This window comes from Aptenodytes forsteri, unplaced genomic scaffold (assembly GCF_000699145.1).
Source record: "Aptenodytes forsteri isolate BGI_AS27 unplaced genomic scaffold, ASM69914v1 Scaffold287, whole genome shotgun sequence".
NCBI classification, from domain to species: Eukaryota; Metazoa; Chordata; class Aves; order Sphenisciformes; family Spheniscidae; genus Aptenodytes; species Aptenodytes forsteri.
The window spans coordinates 953738-975444 of record NW_008794854.1 but is presented as its reverse complement, the minus strand read 5'-3'; the positions used below and the strand labels follow the sequence as shown (position 1 = coordinate 975444).

At 37.1% G+C, this 21707-nt stretch overlaps 1 protein-coding gene across 1 annotated transcript in view; it reads left to right on the top strand.

Moving 5' to 3' along the window:
• EPHA6 (EPH receptor A6) overlaps nt 1–21707 on the top strand; it is a 397911-nt gene that overhangs the window by 239353 nt on the left and 136851 nt on the right. Inside the window, exon 4 of the mRNA XM_019470822.1 lies at nt 2484–2608. Coding sequence (XP_019326367.1) covers nt 2484–2608 — 125 coding nt within the window. The remainder of the gene's footprint in view (nt 1–2483; nt 2609–21707) is intronic.

The window sequence follows — 21707 nt, the reverse complement described above, 5'->3', positions numbered from 1 at the left end:
GTTGCTGTGGTAAGCTCAGGCTGAAAACATGCATAAATTACTGTGTAAATTTGGAAATCGGAACCCAAAGAAAAATGCACCACATATGGTATATATGAAAAGCTTATAAAGGCTAGGTCATAATTTGAAGAAGTCTAATAGTAGTAATCTACATTTAAAAAGCCTAGAAGGGCCAAGAATATAATTATATCCACAGTTTAACCTGGTGTTTTCTGTAATCAAGCTCGATCATTTTGCGAGGATTTGGTTGTCTGACCAGTGAACCCCCAAATGTGATGAGATGAAGCCATGATGTGCCAGGGAAGGTGGCCCAGCCGATGTCCCTCACCCGTGAGCAGGCGCACAGGGTGTATCAGATGTGTCCGAAAGGTTGCTATAGCTCCCTCAGACCCACCCGTAAATGACAGCTCAATACCAGTGAATGACTCAAACCCAGCAAATGGTAAACAAATGTATATGAGCAATTGCCCTCGTAGGCCCATGATCAGTGTTTAGCAAATACAAATCCATGTTTGCTAGCTCCTGTTTTCCTTTAAACAGACCTATCTTTGTTCCCTGCTTGGAGTAGCTGATTTTACCCCAGAGAAATATTGCGAGAGCTCAGCTTCACCCTCAATTTCAAGAGTAAAAATTTCATTTTAACTCAGTGAGTAGTTATACATATCCAGGGATAACATTTTGGCCCTGAACCTATAAATGCTTTTTATTTATGTGTATTTTGTTCTACTCAGTTACTTACATGATGCTGTTTAAGGACTTCCTGAAAAATAGGTTAATCTTTTATTCAGCTTGACAGGAATTCTTTTTTTCTGTCATTCCCTTGCATCAGAGCTGTGGTTAAAATGGCATAAGTACAGGCGTAGGACAGTTTCCTGTGTAAGCTCTGTTTTGTCCACTTAATACTTTTGGTAGGTTTTTTCATTTAGTGTTACATGTTGAGTTGGTTTTTTTCACATCAGAGAAGACTGGACTATTATACCACAGAATAGTTATCCATAAGGGAAGATTGGCGGTGGATGGAAGTTTATTTTCTCTCTCTCGGATAAATGCACTGTCACAGAGAAGGATTGTTATGTGCATGTCTGTGTGTAGAGTTTCCCTTTTTTCAAAGGAAAACAACCGGTTTTGTTTTCTTTACTGTTTGTTTGCAGTCTAGAATTTATTTATTGTTTTCATTTCTTAAACTTCCTGAAATATTTACAGGAAAGAAAACTAAGGCATGAAATTTTGTGACTAGAAGCAGATTCTTATTTCGTTTTCCTAGGGAGACTCTTTCATTCAAAAGATAAAAGCGGAAGTCATAAAAACGTGTTATTTTTAGGAGACAGCTCCTTGGTAGCTTAGAAGAGGTTAAGTAAGATTCATAATAGAGAGGAATGGGGGAGGGTGTGTAATAAACGGATATTTGTTGGTGGAAAGACAAAGAGCGAAAGCTGTGAACCACTGGAAGAACTTTTTTTTTTTTTATGGTAGCTGGTTTGTTCAGCTTACTCAGTTGTCTTCAAGACTGTTGAACAACGTGACTGGTTTTGTTGTAACATTTGGGAAAGCTGCACATCAATACTATTAAAACAGCATTAGTGTCTGGAGAATATTACACCTCCTTTGACATGCTTGACCAGATTAATAAAATAAGCAAAGATCATTTTCTAGAATGCGATTTTTGCACCATTTGAAATTATTGCATAGATAACAGTGCACCTTCTTTTCCAAAAGGGCAGAAAATCCAATTCTTAAAACTGGTTAACCCCATAGTGAGATAATTTGGCTCTTGGGTGCATCTACCCATGTTGGGCCCTTTCCAAAAGCTGCTGGAAGTGGTTCCTACTCACTGCTCTGCTGCAGACCTGCAGTATCAATTACAGCAGGTAGGTTTGGGAGCACCTTTGCCCCCACGGTTTGCCTGTAACCCAATCCCTGCCACTGGCCTCCTCTAGCAAGCTGGCTCTTCTGTGCACACAGCTACCTCACTGATGGGCTAAAATGCCCTTGCTGCTGCCAGCCCAGCTAGCAGAAACAGGATTCATTGCGTCTGTTTTAAGCTGTGTCACTTTATTTTACCCCAAAGAGTAAACTGAATGTACATTTTACACAGCTGAATTATGACATTTAATGCAGATTATCCAGAATGTAGAATTTACTGTCTCTGAAACACGGTTCTGCTCTGGACGCGATGTCCTCGGAGCCAGCAGTGCAACCTGGTTGCGCGCAGCCAGTGGTGGGCACCAGCACAGGTGCTTCTTTCTATGTTTTTGTATATAGCCATTTTTCAGAAGCTGGTCTGCACTTTAACAAAGGAGTTACTGGTATGTACTTGAGACATTAATTACAGGTTATATGGTTTCCCTGAGAATTGCCATCTGTCATGCTTTTCTGCCTGGAGGTCACACAAAGTTACCTCGGGTTGGTATCCTAAGACAGTAGGTTGAAAGGATAAATGGTGTGCTTCGTCTTTAACCCTTAGTTATCCTTTTCCCTTTCAGCACCCTCCTTGATAGGTATGGTAAGGAAGGACTGGGCTTCCCAAAACAGCATTGCCCTCTCCTGGCAAGAGCCGGACTTTCCCCCTGGAGCCATTCTGGACTACGAGATCAAGTACTATGAGAAAGTAGGTCTCACTTACAGCATCACCCAAACTCAGATCCTGAAGAGCAATATGTTTTATATTTTTAATATTAAAAAAAACCTTTAAACTTTTCACTTGATCCCACATACAATGCTATATAAGTAGACGTTTTATTTTGTACTGATTTTTTGTTGTTTTACTTCTGACTTGTTAATGACTGTCTTGTTTCACATCAAAATCAAGTAAAGCAGCAGGCAGGCAGTAGATATACCTGTCTCGTAGTAACTACATTTACGAACATGGATAAATGGATCATATGCTTGAACATATTTTGATTTATGGACTGTAAAAACTTTACATTAGAGTGACACTGAAACAATACCATTAAGGTGAATGTCAATGTGTCTTAATTTTGCAACATTATGTGGCAATAATCTGTGCTTAAATGAAAGTGCACCAGCCTTGTTTAGAGGGTTACAAAAGGTTACAAGAGAGAGAAACTGCATGGCATTATGTCAAATTTCTGGCACTCTGTCAAAATTATGTGATTTCATACAAAAGTGGGCAGTAACGTGCATTACAAGTAAATGTATAAGGTACATGCACAGCACATCTTGTGAAAGCACAATTTGAAGCTTGCTTCTCCCAAAGCACAAAAGCATTCATCATTTCCGGTTGGCTACAGGGCCTTGCACTTGCAGTGTAAAATTTAGTGCTAATCAGTGCCTTCATTCCTGGAGACACAGGCAGGATTTTTTTGTTGTCCGTACCTTAAACAGTCGCCTGCTAACTCAGTTCTTGCTATTTCTCTGTCCCCATCTGAAAGTCACAATGGAACTAATGGATACATGGGAAGACCACAAAGAACAGAAATATAAGCCAAGTCATGAAAGAAAGATTTAGGGATGTTAGGCTCTGTACATATCTGAGAATTTTCGTCCTTGGCTGCACCCTTCTATTGAGATTATGCAGCTTTAATGATGCAGAAAAAAAAGGTAAACTGGGAAAAAATCCAAACAATTTAAATAGCACAGCTAGAGGGAGAAGGCAGATTGCTTAGAATATTTGGTAGCCAAAGCAAGGAAACCTTACTTTCCTACACTGCTGGAAGTCCTTCAGGTTTTGATCCATTACCATAGCAAGCCACATTATGACTTGCACTGCCCTTGTTTTGTTTGTTGATATTAAAATAATAACCAGGTGAATTAAACAAGAGAAATAGTCAGATTTTATTCACTTGAATAGGAACAATTTCAAATATTCAAAGCCATTCATATGGATGTTAAATTATAAAGCTTGTATTTATAAAAAACTTTTATCAATTGGTTATCTGCCAATATCTGTCAATACTGAGTGACATGGCAAACAGCTCTCTTTAGAGGTCTACATATTGCTTAGACTTGTCGGTTGGACAGCAAGACTAGATACACAGGCTTCACAGCCCTTTGTTACATAGAGAGTTTAAACCGCTCCTAGCCGTTTGTACCAAAAAAGAACCATTTTCTGTTTTCACCTTTTATAATGCATAAGGAGTATTTTTTAACGATAAACTTCTCTTCCCTCTTAGGTGTGGGGAGATAAATTAACTGCTGGCATCTTTGAGTACTGTTGCACAGGGGTTATTTTCTCCCTCAGTCACTAACCGAACTAAATGCGTAGCTCTTAAATACACCTTTTGTTAGTAAGTTAGAACAGGCATGCTCTGTGGCAATGCAATAGGCAGAATGAAAGACAAACAAGCCAGTAATAGCAGTAAGAAGATCACTTATTTGAGCAGAGGAATAGGTATGTGACAGATTTTGAAGAAATCGCTTGGAGACCAGATTCTAGAGCAGAGAGATGAATAATCTAGTACTGGAAGTCAGTCTGCTGATTTGCAGTATTAAATTAGATTATATTTATATAGTGCTGAAGAAATGTACATTATAGCTTTAATACTGCGTAAGTCTAGTGGCCAAATGCAAATGGGATTTGTATATTGAAAAAAACCCAGGGTGTCAGGGGTAGTGAAACTAATCTTTCAGGCTTCCCAGTAACCCTCAAGAGGGAAATAACAGCATTTATATTTTCAGCAGCAGTGACAAAATAGGGATGGTGTTGCATACCCACAAGAAATGTGATAAAAGTGAAATAATTGTATACTGGATTTAGTATGAATTTACCATAAAGACATCCCTCTACTGGAGCGTAAAAACTTCAGCTAAAGTTTAAGAACGAGTTGAGTATGAAAACCTCAGAAATTTTGTTAATGTCTTAAGTAGTCAATAAAAATGCAGAAAACTGTATCCTTAGGTACTAATAAACACACTAATTAGTAAATAGAACAGCTTTTGCAGTCCTATCCTTATCCCTTTTTACCTGTCATTTATGTTTAAAAAAGAAAAAAGGCTTTGTTCTTATATGCAATACAAGAAATGGAATGTCTCCATCAAATACAAACACTAAATAACCCAGTTTCAATAGATTGTATCAGTTTCTTAACTTTGTGAAATTCTGAAGAACTATGCAGGATTGTAAAATTTCACAAGTATGAACTGCTATTTCTTATCAGGTACCTTGTTGACATTTGCAAAATTATCAAGATGACATTGGGGAGCATGCTAGGGAAGCATGCGTGCTTTTAATTATAACCAGTAGGAATTCTGCAGCTCATAGATGGAAGTCATATCCTGCCATGTACTCGCAAGGTTTCACAAAAGACATGTAAACTTACAGAAATCAGGAAGCTGTCTAATAAACTACCATGAGCACTCCACAAAATGGGGCAGTTTCCAACAATTTTATAAGTAAGACAAATTAGTGACGGTGAACCCAGAACATAGAGATGCATCTTTCCATGTGTATCCAGAACAAGCAAGGAGGCTAGACTGTGCTAAACATGCAAAAAACTTACATTTGCACTCTTGTGCAATACAAATTGCACACAGAGAACTATTGAAAGATTAAGCCCTCTCTGTGAAAAATATTCACATCTTCTGAGAAAGACTCTACCAAATAATAAAGAAATAAATAGAGAAGGAAAGTTACACAAGGCTATCAATAAGCTACAAGTATGGAACACATACATTAATTTAAAAATACACTAAAGCAACTCAGTAATTTGTCTGCTTTAAAGCACCTTTCATATGACCTTCATTTCTTAAGTGAATTGCTGTAAAATACTCAGAATCATAACTTACAAAATATTGTTTGGCTTTCAATCTGTCTCTAAAAATGAAAATCTTGAGAAAATAACAAAACTTTTTTTGTGAGCCAATTCTATATAGATCGTACAGATTTTTAGTTTCTTATTTAGGAATACACTCTTACATATTTATGTGGTTGGCTGACAAGAGGTCACTTTGTTCTGCAGCTTTTCAGCCAAAAATGCAGTGAACATAAGCTGACCTAGGACATAATTAGAGAGAGAACAAAATTTCCTAGACATTCAGTCCAAGATGCTGTGAGTTTTTGTCACAGTAAAAAGAAAAGGTTTTCCATTGCTTGAATAGTTATTTGATATAACCAGAGAGAGAATATCATGATCCTGAAATAATACTGTATGTTGAGGCCTAGTATTTGAAATATCTTATTTCTGCTAGATTATGAATCATTCTGAAAACTATACAGTTAGCAACATTTGTCACCTTAGACGATAAGTGAGTCTTTACAGCAACACAGAAAAAATCTGTTAAATGTTTGACCTTAGAGATCGAAGATGTATTCTGAAAAGCATTTCTTCGTAGACCTTCTTTGTAGTCTTCATAGATACTAAATATTTGCAAATTATCTCTGTTGATACAGGATGTCTACCCTATTCTGCAATTTGTTATCTATCCATTCTATTTTATAATCCTTTAATATCTTCTACAAACAGCCCAGTACTTTTAAAAGAAAAAAAATCTCTCATAGGCAGTATTGTCTTTCCCTTTAAAAATCAAACTCCAGGTATCAATATAATCACAGTTTCTTTGCTAATAGTAATCAACTTTTCTTTTACACTTTGAAACTATTACTCAGACACTGACCAACTTTTACTTTTTGAAAGATTCCAGAGCATCGTAATCTATTTACCTCTCGCCAAAAAGGTCCCATGTTCGAGTCAAATGGAGGAGTGGGATAAGATATGGCCTTGTTACAGCCTTGTAATGAAGCTGAGTCCTTCTGTAGGAATTCCCTCACGGGAAAGGAAACACAGTACGCAGTGGATATAAACCATACCAGCTGCACTTCAGGTTATGCAGTTGAACTGGAAAATGCTTATTCCTCCCCTTTTCCACCCAAACCCTTAAAGTTAATCATCAAAAATTAATGCTCCCTGAGAGCTGTATTAAGCATACCAAGCTGTATACATATCAGCAGCTGTATTAAGTTTAAGTTCTCCCATATGGCCCAAATACACCAGCTGCATTATATTTTCTGTTACACACAAGATAATATATAATTAGCTGAGGAAGCCGGTCTATAGAGAAGAGCTTTTAATAGGATGTACCCAAGCAATATCCCAAGGCATTGCAATGACATCTCCAAATAGAGAATATCTTTTGGAGCAGGATGTAGGATGGAGGGGCTGGCTGATGTTTCTTCACTTTCTTGTCTTTTGATGAAATTTACACTAAAGCCAAATCCCTTTGACAAAATACTTCAATTTGTTGGCAGACTCAATTTGCAACGCACAAGCAGTTTTCACATAAAAATTTTAACCCACCTCCATATGACAGTGAGTGGACAGGATATGTAGGATGTCAGATATGACTTTTCCTCCATTCCAGTATTATTTAGAGTTGAATTAATAAATAAAAGAGAGAAAATAACCAAGCAGTAGAGGCAAGGGGGAAATTAGTTTTCCAGCGAGACTTTAAAAAGAGATGAAGAGCTGATGAAGCAGAGGGATAGAGGAAAGTACCAGATTTAAAGAACTAGAAAGCAGTATGAGCTTGTTAATTTTTCTATCAGTCTACAGCTGTACTTACTTAACTTATACGAGAAACGATTCTCCTTCTTAAAATCTAATATTAAAACAAACACTGCTATTTCCTTGAATATTCATTAATATGAATTAAAATAAGCCATCCTGAATTTGAATAGTAAAATACATAAGAGACCTTGAGGTAAATGACTTCATAGGAATAATGTGAAGATTTAAGACTATCAATGCATAATGTTTTGAATGACAGAATTCTTTTTACAAAAATTAGTATGGAAATTTATAAACAAGAAAGTAATTTTGTCTTTCAGAATTGTTTGCCTACAATAGTATTCTGTAGTTTAAAGCAAATCTGTCTAGAAATATGTGCACCATATTATTCCAAAGCCACAGAAGTGTGTGTGATTCTTATAATATATACTATATTATACTATACAAGATACACATACACAGAAGTGTGTGTGTGTGTGTATATATATATATATATATTTATAAGAAGTGTGTATATATATCACAGAAGTGATAGATTATGTACTCTGCACTTTGACGGCAAAAAGATGTGGCACTTGGTGCATGTACAGAGGTATGACCTGATATCCTTGCCATTTTTTTCCACACTTTTTGAGGAACGGATAATCTTGTGATATGCTCAGTACCACACTGAAGACTAGCACAGCAATAGCATAGTCCCGGGAGCCCTGGGAACACATCAAGCTCACTTTAATGCATGTGCCAAAGTTGTTTCATTCCAGCTTTTTTTCCCATGTGAACTGCCAGTGTAAGGTGTGTGACTCATTCTGGTTTAGGACAACAGATGTTCCTCTGTGTCTTCTCCAGCTAAGGAGATATTTCATTATGATCTTCTCAGATTAATTCAGTTCTGCTCAGGCAGATCCTGACCCTACTTAGGTATCAGCTGAATCTAACCTAAATGAACAGGAGCCATACATGTTCTCATTAGACAAGATATGGATATTTCTTATAAGAAGCCACATCATGTAGATCAGACAATCCTCCGAATTTCTGGGTGACAGTTTGGAAAGGTGAAGTAAAATTACTCATTTCTCTTCTATAGCCCTATGCCCTTCTGTGAGGTCCATATGACATGGGTGAGGTTCATTGACCCTCAACCTCACTACTACTTAAATAGCTAAACCGCTCCAGTCTTTCCACCTCTTTAATTACAATTTTGCATAATGTTTAACTGAGTTAGAAGGATCACATTTTTTCAGACACAACTATGTTACAGCTTCCCTATTTCTCTTAAGTACCAGCTATTACTTTCTTGGTTCAGATTTTGCTTTTATGTTAGATTTTTAAATCTTGAACCATAATATGTGCACCAGCTCCAATCCGCAGGAGGCTGAAGTGAGCCTGCAGACTGCGTCACATTATTGATGAGCAGGCATAGTTCATTTGGTACTGTTGTGGCTGGATTGTTAGCATGTACTGGTTCTTTCTCCGGGCATATTCTTTTATTGTTGCTATACCTACCACAGCATGCTTGATACCCTTGCAAGCTTCCTGCCTTAATTTTAAAGTCAACATCAGTGACAAGGTTGGGGAATAGGAAAAGGCTTATAACAATAGGGATGAGCATACGAGCACTTCAGGTGCCTGGCCAGTCAGTGTGTATACTCAGTATAAAATAGCGAGCACTATGCTGTTAGCGTTGAATGATCAGCTGGGCAACTTTTAGCCTCATGCTAATCATTCTCTTTTAAAACGAACACTTTGCTCCTGTAATATTTTTCAATTATTCGAATTATTTGAGGCGTAAGTAGCAATCTGCTGCCTACAAGTAAATGTGACTAGAAGCAAGAAATGTAGGGCTCATGCAATAATACATTTTAATTACATTTTCAGCACGTTCTCATAAAAACAAGAGCATTGAGTAATTTGGATGTATAAGAGCTTTTGGATAGTAATATTAAGCAGACCTTAGTATTTGACCACAGCTGCAGGAACAGATCAGCATGTCACAGCGAGGCACCAGGGCTCCAAGGAGCACCTCTGGCATTCTCAACCGTTGGGAGCTCCTGGGAAATGAACCATGTCTGGTGAATGTTTTTAAAAAATAATCACTACAAATGCGCTTTGGGAGATAATCATTGAAATGAAATCTCCTAGCTTATTTTAGCATATTAAGTGATGTTAAACAAGCTTCTCAGTTTTCCTATTCTGCTGTTATTAACCTAGTTTCCCAAGGGAAAAATGGTAAAAGCCTTAGATTCTAAAAAGAGAAAAAAATAGGTCTTAGAACTGTTGAAAACGAGAGTGAGTAATTATGAGACTCTCTGACCAGATATAATTTTTGCCTGCAGGAAAGAACCTAAGGACCTTGCAGCAGCCATTATTAATGGCACTGATATAATTACTATTAGGAGAAAAAGAAATCTGGCCTCTAAATATCAATTACATGCAGCAAAGGGTTTATCAAAGAGGTTCTGAGCTAGGCCTTCTCCATTAGGTACCTAGTTTGGCCAGTCTCCTAATCGTTGTCGTCAATTATTTAGAGATAGCTTCTAAACCTTTGTATTTAATAATAAAGTAGCCTATAGAGCTATTACTATTGTTGTTCCTGCTGAACTAAAAAATCTCGACGAGAAATATAATGCTGTTTAAGCAAGCCTAGTGGATTTGATTTAAAAAAATAGTTCAGTTTCTGCTGATCTTGTGTTGCTGTCTGTAGCCAATATCATTTTCCCCAAGGAAAATCACATGTACAATGCTTATTCCAGTAACTGCTAGAAGAGCTGCACAAATGTAGTAAAAGTGCATTAATGGTTTTGAATAAATGATTTTCAAACTCTTTCAAAGACATAGGCATAGGAGGTATGCAAACTATTACATGACAACAAACAGCACCACACAGCTAGTTCCGTTCCTCAAAGAAAGCTAAGAAAGCTAAATCCACCGATAGCAGAGGTTGATTCCTAATAAAAGGAATTATTAAACATTTTTTCTAGCCATTCGGCATTTGAACTTCAGAAAAAATAGTTTTAAAAATAGTTTACCGACACAGCAAGAATAATAATGTTAACGGCAGGAATCAGCTGTTAATCTTAAGCATGTGATTAGGTAGGGTCAAAAATCAGACTCAGCTATTTTATAGTGCAGTAAGTTTCAGCTCACTCCTGAGGACAAACTTTGGATGATTTTGATGAACAAATTGTAAAAAATAAATATTGTCTCTTCAGAGAGAATATATCAATTGCACAAAAGGAAGTGGTAAGAAGTTTAACATGTTTAATCCTGAATTAACAAAATAGAGAATGTACTCTCAACTTAAAACATTTTATTATTGTTGTTGTTATTGTTCTTGTTGCTCTTATTATGAACTAGTTTCAGTGTGTTCACCTTTGAGTTTAGGTTCAGTAAGTTTTAGTAATATCTGAAGTTAGAGCTGGAGTTCCCTCAGGTACCTTAACACACATTCAGGAGTCAAACTTTGGGTTTGAAAGTTGAACATATTTTTACAAAAAGAATGGTGAGTTTCATGAGCAATGATCTAAACTTAGCTAGCGTAGCTTCCAAAAGATGGCCATCTAAGCAAAAATAATTTCCTTATTTATAAGTTAAATACAATGTCCAGGTCTCCATTTCCCTAAAACCTGTCAGAATGTTTCCTTTAGACCTTCTTAAAATAAAAACTAGCTTAAAAGTACCCAAAATTCTTCATCTATGAGCCCAAAATATTTTGAAAACTGAAGCTGGGACAGTGTTTTCATAATACACACACTACTTACCGTTCATAAATTGTTCTTTCACAACCATAAAGGTGGATTCACAGATTAAATCAAGAAGATACGTACCTCGAGACATAAATGAGGTTATATCTTTCTCTAAATGAAGGAATGTTCCAATATGAGGTATCTGTTCACTTGCAGCTTTTTCCTGCAATCCTTGATGCATTCAGGAGGTATTTGGGAAGATACAGGTAAAAAGACATGTATTCCTTTTTTGGGAAAAAACAGAGAATGTTCCTTTTTTTCCCTCGCGTCTTCTGAAACTGCATTGCAACTGCCCACTAACCATGCAGAAGGACAGATTGTTATTGGTTTTCCACTTTTAACATTTTTTTCATGCTGAAATGGAGGCAAAGCCACTGACTGCATAATATAGGCAACCTCTTTCTTATTAAGCAGGGATGTCCCCAAAGCAGTCATTATGGGAGAAGGGAGAAAAATCCAAAGGGAAAGAGGAAGCTCTTTTAAGGAGAGCCATTCCATTTTCATGCAATAAAATGTACTATTTCCATGTTTAATATTAGTATAAGCATTTTACCGCATATTAAATAAAAGCTGTGGGTTTGGTGGTGGTGAGGGGTGGTTGTTGGAATGAAAAATGCACATTAGAGGAGCTTTTCATTGAAATGCATGATTTTGTTAGCCACCTTGAATTCATAGAAAGGGTATGTTATTCAGTAACTCCCACGTAGTTTTGTTAGTTTTGTACCCTAATAAAATCATGAATGTTTATTTTGTTGATTTAAAGAAACATAATGTAAAAATTTTCTCTTTTTCTTCTTTTTTTTTTTTTTAATGTACTAGTATTAATAGTTTCAAAGTGCCCTTTCTTGATGTTCTTGTCAGGGAGGTGGAGTTAACAACCTATTATTATGTACTCCTTACCGAGCTGTTAATAGCTTTAGAGTCTCTTGCAGGAATTCACCTGCTGCTCATAAAAACATTTATGTTGCTGTAGGAACTTCAACAGGTTGATGCATCTTGTATTTGCAATGACCTTGCACAAACTATCTGTTTTTCTTGCATATACTCCCAGAAGTACTAACATATTATATTAACACAATGGCAATTCTTTAGTGGCTGAGACAGCTCTTCCTTTTTAAAAAGGTATTGTCACCTGTCTGTAAATTTCTTTAAATTTTTTTCAGATTTTTTTTTGCTTGTTTTTAAAAACTCCAAAAATATTATTTCTGCTGAAGTTAGTTAAATTAGAAATGGGCACTTCCCTGTTACGAAAATAGGAACAAAACTTGCTTTGTCAGTTTTGAAAGTGTAAAATCATCATTTTAGTTTACTTGTTAGATTGTTTACTTTGTCCTTTGAAATTCATGTTAAACTAATTGGAAAAAGATTTCCGTTTTTGCTTTATACTCCTCTATTAGCTCACTGAGGTGTTTGAAGAAAACATAAATTTAAATAATATGCTATATTTATTGTTGATGTAATGCCGGGATCTGCAATATAGTCATGATGCCAGAGATGAATTCAGCCCTTTTGAGTTAACGTTACAAGATAGATTTTGCTGTCTGCCTGCACTGAGACACAAAAAAATGCACACACATGCTCACAAATACACAAAGAATGTGATATTTCAGTGACTTTTCAATAGCCATTCATATATTTATATCTGAAGAGGTTTGCATAATGAAAAATGCTACACAATCTCAAAGGATTGTCCCTATATATAGATCAGCAGGTTTCCTCTTGCCTCTCATTTATTATTTGTATTGGAGTCATTAAAGTCAAACTGTTGTTAGTGTCAGAGTTTGTATTTTAGAGCCAAAATTCTTCCACCAAAATTGTTTTTTGTTGGGTGGTGTTGAAATCTGTATTAATACTGTCAACATTATTCTATATTTATGTCCTGATTTTCTCTGAAAAGATATAGATCAGCAGGTTTCCTCTTGCCTCTCATTTATTATTTGTATTGGAGTCATTAAAGTCAAACTGTTGTTAGTGTCAGAGTTTGTATTTTAGAGCCAAAATTCTTCCACCAAAATTGTTTTTTGTTGGGTGGTGTTGAAATCTGTATTAATACTGTCAACATTATTCTATATTTATGTCCTGATTTTCTCTGAAAAGGAAAGCAGTTGTCCCAAAGAACTGTATACACAGTTAGCATGTGAAAGACTTGTTATCATATAACATTCATGTAGATTTAAATTAATCCTAACAACTTCAGTCATTTATTCCAGATTCACAATAGCAATCTGAATCAATACTATCTATAAAAGTAGGTATTTTGCTTACTTAAATAAAAGGGATAGCTTTATGAATACCACTGAGCCACAGTTAATAGCTCTCGTGTATCTATGAACCAAGTAAACAACTATGAATAGTTTTACTTTAGTTATGGCTTGTTTCCAAGCTGTTGTATATCAGTAAGGATCTTTTCTGTATTTGCCAGGTAGGAAATATTCAGTAGCAAATGAAAACAGAAAAGTGTACATTAGTCTGCTCTTCTAAGAATAAAAGATATTTATGTAGAAGATTCAACCTAGGCTCAGACCAGTCTTACAATCAGCCCAGTCACTCTACCTGTCCTAACACCCTGAAAGGCTGAAACATATTTTAAAAAGGAGTTGGAAAGGCTTGTTGCCTCAAGAGGTTTTTAATATAGTATGTAGTTTTCACAAGGGCATTTGTAAAAATGCATACATTACACACAGCAGTTAAAATTTTCCAGCAAGATGTTACAAACCTGACAATGTCCAGCACAGAACAGGACCCCGAATCAAAATCCTGGACCTAACTACCTATGGATATTGTAGGGATTCTGAAATTAGGTAAATTAAGCAGTTTTTGTCATCAGCACCATTAGAGCTGAGTTTTGTGTAGCTGACTGTGCTGTACTGCATTTTTAGGACTGGTAGATTCATTTGAATTTCACAGCTTTGAAAATATGTTGTGCTTTTTTTGTCAAAAAAGAGCATTGGCTACATTGTGTTGTAGCAAGTCACTATCATTGTAGAAGTCTTCTGAAAACATTGGATCATTGCTCTTGTATTGAAATTCCACTTCAGTTGTCAGGTGCTTCTTTACATTAAAAATGTCTTCACACTTCAATGTGAAATAGGGGAACCACAATTTTGGGTTCTGCCATGAAGGAATGCAGCAGTTTTGTGTGTACAGCATTACTGTGATTTTACCAATGCTGGTAATGTTAGGCATGTGAAGATTGCCTGCCGTATGTCTCAGCAACTTAGAGACCTTCAGGTATTTGGACTGTGGCTTTTTACATTACTTTTTTTTTACATCACGTGAGTTGTCCCTTTTTGTTATCTTTCCTCCAGGGTCTTGCATTTTCAATTTAAAAATTTCATTATCCAGTGACCTACTTCCCATCTGTAACTAGAAGTACTGTTCCTATGATATATAGAAAAATGTTGAGTTTGACTGAACAAATCACTGATATTCATGATTATTCACTATTTCTTTTAGATGAGGAACTAGAGTATAGTCAATGAAATCATCAGGAAGCAGATTTAAAACAAAAAAAAACCCAGTATTTTTAAAAAACAGTTTGTAATTAGACTTGTTGCCTAAGGATGTTTCAGAATTCACAAGCAAAATTAGTTCAAAAAAAAAAAAAAATAAATTCATGGAAGAAAATTCCATGAGCTGTAAAATGTAATGAAGCAAATTTAGTTAATTCAGAAACCCACTAATCTGCAGATTGCTGGACTCTGGGTGAGTGTTAAAGGTGAACATGGGGAGAAAGAACCTGTACTGCTTATGTGGAGTCTCAAGTCTGCAGTGGCATATATAGGACCTGATTCAGAAATTTGAACTATGATTCTTATATGCCAAATGAATGATTTGGGAATTAGCCCACTGGCTGTATGTACATAGTTCTCTGGGCTTGTTTCACAACAAAGAAAGTGACAGAAGGCTTCCAATTTTCAAATTTTGCAGGATTGCATCTGTTTCCTGTTGAGCTGTATTTGTCAGAGGGTTTATTATCTCATTATGAAGTACACCTTAGTGTTAGGTATCTCAGAAGAAACTGTGCTTTACTGTCCAAAGATGACAGCAAAACTTTTGAATACTACTTGAGTTGATTGTTACCATTAGTAAGCTAGTTCATGCTTGCAGTAGCTCCTTGCTTCTTCCCAAATGGAAAAGACAGTGCAGGGGAAAAGAAAATTAAAATGACTGAAAAAAATAAGAAAAATCTTCAGGGACAATTGGAGAAGCTGATATTTTTATATGCTGAAGTTAGAAAGACTCCTGGAGATACTGGTGCAGAGGTTTTCACTGGTAAATATTTTTAATTAGCAAACAAATGTTATCAGAGTAGCTCATAACTGCTAGAAAGATGGAATCTAATATCTGCGCTTATCTGACAATTCAAGTCACGTTCCCCAGCTCCCTTTATTATATTCTGAATTGCACCCTGTTCCATCACCAACCTAAGGCACAGACCTGTTTTTATTCCTTTCAATTTAATCTCCTTGTCAGTATGATCAGCAGTGTCCTATCTGCTGCTCTCACACCTGGTGTTCCCGTTTGGCCCGCCATGTTAACCACACAGCTTTTGCTCTGCCCACCTCTCACCTTGTTGTGCTGGCAAGAATGTTAACACTGTTTTAGAGTCACCCCGTCCTCATCTCTCCTCATTTTATTTTCTCTTTTTGATGGTTCACCTCACACCAACTCGTTTCTGCTTTTCCAGGTATATAATCCAATTAAAATGAGTTTTGGCTGGGTTTTGACCTTTCCATATTTTCTTTATGATTGGTTATCTGTTCTTCCCCTTTTCTTGTTGACAGCTTCACTTTATGTATGGAGAAAGTGATGAGCTGACTGACAGGCAATCAAAATATAAAATATTGAAAGGCCAAACAGGTAAAGCACACTTTAGTATTACAGCTCCCCAGACTGTTACATCTCAGATTAATCACGAGGGAGGTTGAGAAGGGAAGGGAGAAGATTATAACCTGAAGTGGCTGATGCCTTAAAATGCTGCAGGTTTCTTCTCTGAAGCAAATACTAGAGCCATCGGCAATTTTCTCTATGGCCCTACTTTTTCCTGTCAGAGTTTTCATCTTAGTTCAGATTGGTCCTCAGATCTTTGTAATCATTTTTCCATATTTACTTTAAGTTTGTTGGTCAGCTGGAAACCAAAGGTACAAGATTTTTAGGAAGTGTTTTTTTAAGAATATGAATGGTATCTTTGACTATTATTTCTATTATTGTAATTTTTTTATCACTTTATATTGCCATAAGAATTTACCTAATCCTGTTGATCATATTGTAATCAGATAGTAATTAATGTTAGAAGTACATTTTTGGACTTCTGAGTCTTTTCTCTAATACCTTCCAAATATTACTGCTGGCATTCATGTTAATAGATATACTAAGGGCCAAAATAGTCTTCAAAGAGAAAATCATGCACAAAATTAGTAAAGAGAAACCAGCTTTCAAAGACAGACTTTGAGTTTCCCAGGTGTAGTTAATTTTACTGATTTCAGTGTAATTACTCATCGTCTACAACAATCCATGTATGATGAGAAGCAAGGTATGACGAGGGGCAATAGGCATTCAGAAATTGTATTACGGAAATATTTTATCGCAAAGAAGGAAAGTAATTTTTGAGAATTATTTGGGACAAATTAATTATGAGAGGAATATAGGCAATGTAAATCAAAGGCAGTTTCCATAAATTAGAGCTGTGGGGGCTCTGTTTTTCTTGGAAACCAGACGGGAAGTACAAACTCCACAGTTAGCTGTTCTTTGTCTTTAATAGATTCTATTTGAACTGATTAATCACATATTGACTATACCTAGTAATTACCTACTGTTTTATTCTAATGTGTATCGCAACATTAAAGTTCAGCAGACTCTGGAGGTAATTAAGTGCCATCACAGCTGAGTCCATGAGAAAACTAAGGAAGAGGTTGGAGATTTCATTTTATGATGGACCAGAGCTATGACTAACAAAAATTTCTATCTTCCAGAATTGTGGCCATTCCTTTAAAATAATGATGCTTCCTCTGTAGGTCACATTGTGTATATCCTTCAAACTGATGTATCTAGGAAAGAGGAAAAATGTGACCAAATGGTCTCATAAAAGATTCTTTTTCATTATTGGTGCTTTTATTTAAACATTGATAATGTCTGAATCACGGAACTCTGAATCTTCTTTACTTTAATGTGGTACTTACTCAGCTTTGACATTGTGCTTTAGTGCACAGGAGAAAGACCTGGTCCCTGTGGTATATAGATTGAATCTCTATTAGTATTTCTTTCTGTTAAGCAATAGCACTCCAAAAAGGCTAAGCAGGATTATATGGCTTAAGTACAGAATTTTCACATTGGAGGACAATGGATATAAACTAGAAAATGTATTTGCAAGCAGTTGATAGTAAATTCAGTTACTGTCTCCCTGGATTCTTCCCGCACACATTTGGAAGTTGTAGGTACACAGTAAGTATGTCTTCAGCTGGCAGAAGCCTTTGAAAACCCTTTCCCCAGTGTCAGTTTAAGAAGGCTTTTCTGTTACTCATGGGACTCAATGAATGAATACCTTGATTGTCATTTGTAAAATAAGCTAGAGACAGAGTAAACTGCAGAGAGAGTAATTCCTGGAGCTCCCATTATATATTCTAAATGATAGACAATTATATTTGGTTATCTTTTTCAGTTGCTGAAATAAGGACTGATATTATTTTGATTAGAGCCATGTTTCTCTTTCCCACTCAAATACTAACGGTGACAAATCTTGTACACCTGAAAGCACCTGGATTTTTATCAGTGCTTTACTGGTAAAGTTAATCCTTTAAAGGTTATTTGAGCACTATGTGCAAAATTCAGCATTTCAGCTTCTATTTCCATTAATCTTTTTTTGCACTAAACATTTTTAGTTATGTATACTTTTTCTCACCCATAGCATCAGAATGTAAACTCTTTGATTGCAGTATGAGTCTAAACGGATGTCGTGGTTTAACCCCAGCCGGCAGCTAAGCACCACACAGCTGCTCGCTCACTCCACCCCCCGGTGGGATGGGGCAGAGAATCAGAAGAGTAAAAGTGAGAAAACTCGTGGGTTGAGATTGAGACAGTTTAATAGGTAAAGCAAAAGCCGCGCACGCAAGCAAAGCAAAACAAGGAATTTATTCACTGCTTCCCATGGGCAGGCAGGTGTTCAGCCATCTCCAGGAAAGCAGGGCTCCATCACACACAACGGCTACTTGGGAAGACAAAGCACCATAACTGCAAATGTCCCCCCTTCCTCCTCCTTCCCCCAGCTTTATATGCTGAGCATGACATCATATGGCATGGAATAGCCCTTTGGTCAGTTGGGGTCAGCTGTCCCGGCTGTGTCCCCTCCCAACTCCTTGTGCACCCCCAGCCTGCTCGCTGGTGGGGTGGGGTGACAAGCAGAAAAGGCCTTGACTCTGTGTAAGCACTGCTCAGCAGTAACAAAAACATCCCTGTGTTTTCAGCACAAATCCAAAACATAGCCCCATACTAGCTACTGTGAAGAAAATTAACTCTACCCCAGCCAAAACCAACACAACTGATAAAAGTTCATCACATTTTGGTTAGTCTTTATCAATATTTTATTTCATATATGTGCACAAAGTCTTCATTTCTGTGCTGTTTCCCTCTGAAGTAAGGTGGGGATCAAATTAGAGAGCTGCGTGTTGACATAGGTGTGGCGTGTGGAGGTTTATCTATTTGTTTGCGAGTGTTACTGTCATCAGAGGGAAGCCCCTTTCTTTTGATCATATGAGAAAAATGATAATACTCATCATGATAATATAACATCTGGATATTGAATGAATATGACATTCATTAATAAAGTAGCTACTTTCAGTGAGGCATAATGAAGAACTATCATTTAATTTGATGATGTCATACAGTGGAAATATTTCATTACAGCATATGTTGATGGGACAGATCCAGCTATTCTGGTGCATTGCAAAAGCAGAAAGCTTTTCATTATTTTTTATACCCTGATCCTGCTACTCCATTAAATCAGTTTGTCTAGTCTTAGACCATTAGCACCATTGTAACTTCCATTCAGTCACTCTATTTATTGTAGATATGAAAAAATGTCTTGACTATAAAGCCATGTATAAAATTAGGATAGATACAGATTCAGATACTCATGCAGAGCTGGCTGCAGGAAAGAGTTTGATTCTGAAAGGTGCTCATGTTCATGCACAGACCAAACTGAAACAGATTTGTGAACACTGTCTGTCATAATCAGAACTGAATCCACTGACAAGAAGAATCACACAAACAATAAGAAAAATATAATTTCCTTAGAAATAGAGATAGCATTTTCAAAGTTCATAATATAATTCTGTTTAACTTGGATAGCTAGTCATAGGCTCTGTATTACATTGTGTAATAACATTGACATCACTTGTCATTTGGATTATATTTATGTTTTAATTACAGATTTTCACTAAGATAAATTTGCAGTAGGCTATGGAAGGGGTCTTATGAATTTCCTCGTATCAGATTCTGACTAGTAGTTATATTAGTACCTTATATTAGATAGACTCCTTTAACATGTTTAAACCCTCAGCCCTTGTGTTCTCAGAACTGCTTCTTGTGAGTCCTATGCCATCGTAAGACCACAAATGCTGCTCTGATACTAATGTGAAGGATTAGAGCATTTCTCGCACGTCTCCTTTTATATGAACTCTGAGCCATATATAATGGCCAACAGTTCACTTACTGCTTACATGCAATGGGAAATACAGCCATATCAGTGAAACTTTTATTTTGCAGGTTTTGTAGTAGTCCTCTGTAGTAATCAAGAAATACAGAACCGATGTAGTCCTTGACATTTCCCATTGATCCTGGTCCCATCACTGTCCAGGTCAGAGATCGATCACAGAGCATGCTGTGGCTCCTTCTAGCCCACAAAACCATGCTTCCTTTCGATGGAAAACAGGGTGCATGGCAGGAGGTCTGATATACGTCCAAATTTTTCCACAACATGAAAGCAGGGTCTGGTAAAAGCATGCACTAACATCCAGGAATTACATCCAAGTCCTGCAGTTTAAAATTCACTTTCTAAACCCAGAATCCGTGCAAAAGTAAGTGCATATTATCTGTGGCAAGAATAAGACAAAGCATCCCATACTTCTCTGCAGACTAGAATTGTATTGTTTTATTCTGAGACCATCTTTAGCCTCCCTGGGAAAGATCATGGCAGAAGGAGTGGCCAACCTTGAGAGCCACCCCTGTCCGTCAACCTCAGATTACGCCTCTCTGTGGAAAGCTCTGGTTTTCCAGGTAGGCTGCAGATCTTGTCATTGTCATGAGGAGGGAGTAATGGCAAAGCATCCACTCTCTGGAGAGTTGTCTTATGTATGAATCCAGTCCAAAAATGCTGATTTCTTTGTATGAAACATTCGCATAAAACAATGTGAAGTTTCCAGCTATTAATCATTTTGTCTCAAGTTTGAGCAACTGTCTCCTCAGGTACAGGCTTCTGAAGCTTTTTCTTCTCAAACACACCAAGGTGACAGGTTCCCTTTCCCCTATTTCACTTGTAATAACAAATCCTACCCCTTTTCCCGTATGACAGCAGTATTACTTTTACAATTGTGTACTCCTAGACATCATTTTTCGGGCTGTGTGATGGATGGCGTAAGAGACTGCAGAAAGGAAAGAAGAAAGGAGATGGGAGGGCACAGAGATGGGACCCCTCAGGGCCTCCTGCAGGCAGCCCCAGGCAGGTGGTGAGGAGGCAGCAAGCCAGACAACCCTTGGAGGTGACCAAAATACCTTCCACCGCCCAGAAGGGACAGGCAGAGATGGCTGCCCCTCAGGAAGTTGCTGTTAGCCACAGCCTGCCCACATGGACAGAGGGACCCATTTTGTTGACTAAATGTTACCATCACAGTCCTTGTCACACTCATTATCTTTGACCAACTAAAAATAATAAATTATACTTGATAAATGTCTGTCCACATCCCTTGCTAGGGAGCCGCTATACCCCAAATGCTATGTTTTACACAAGCAGTACTTAGCCTGTAATAACAGATGTAAAATAACAGATATAACTGAGATATTGTTTTTTGCAGAAGTCATTCCCAGTTCTTTGCTGCCACTGGCCTTGTTCAGCAGGCTTCAGGGAGTAAATCTTATCATTGGATCTTGGGGAGTCTCCAACAATTTTTGACAAAATTTCCATTTCCATCCTCCTCTGAAGGAACCTATTTCATTTTATAATTCCATCAATGTCCTGGTTTCGGCAGGGATAGAGTTAATTTTCTCCCTAGTATCTGGTACAGTGCTGTGTTTTGGATTTGGTATGAGAATAATGTTAACACACCGATGTTTTAGTTGTTGCTAAGCAGTGCTTACACTAGTCAAGCACTTTTCAGCTTCCCATGCTCTACCGACTGAGAAGGCTGGAGGTGCACAAGAAGCTGGGAGGGGGCACAGCCAGGACAGCTGACCCAAACTGGCCACAGGGACATTCCATACCATGTGACGTCATGCTCAGTATAGAAAC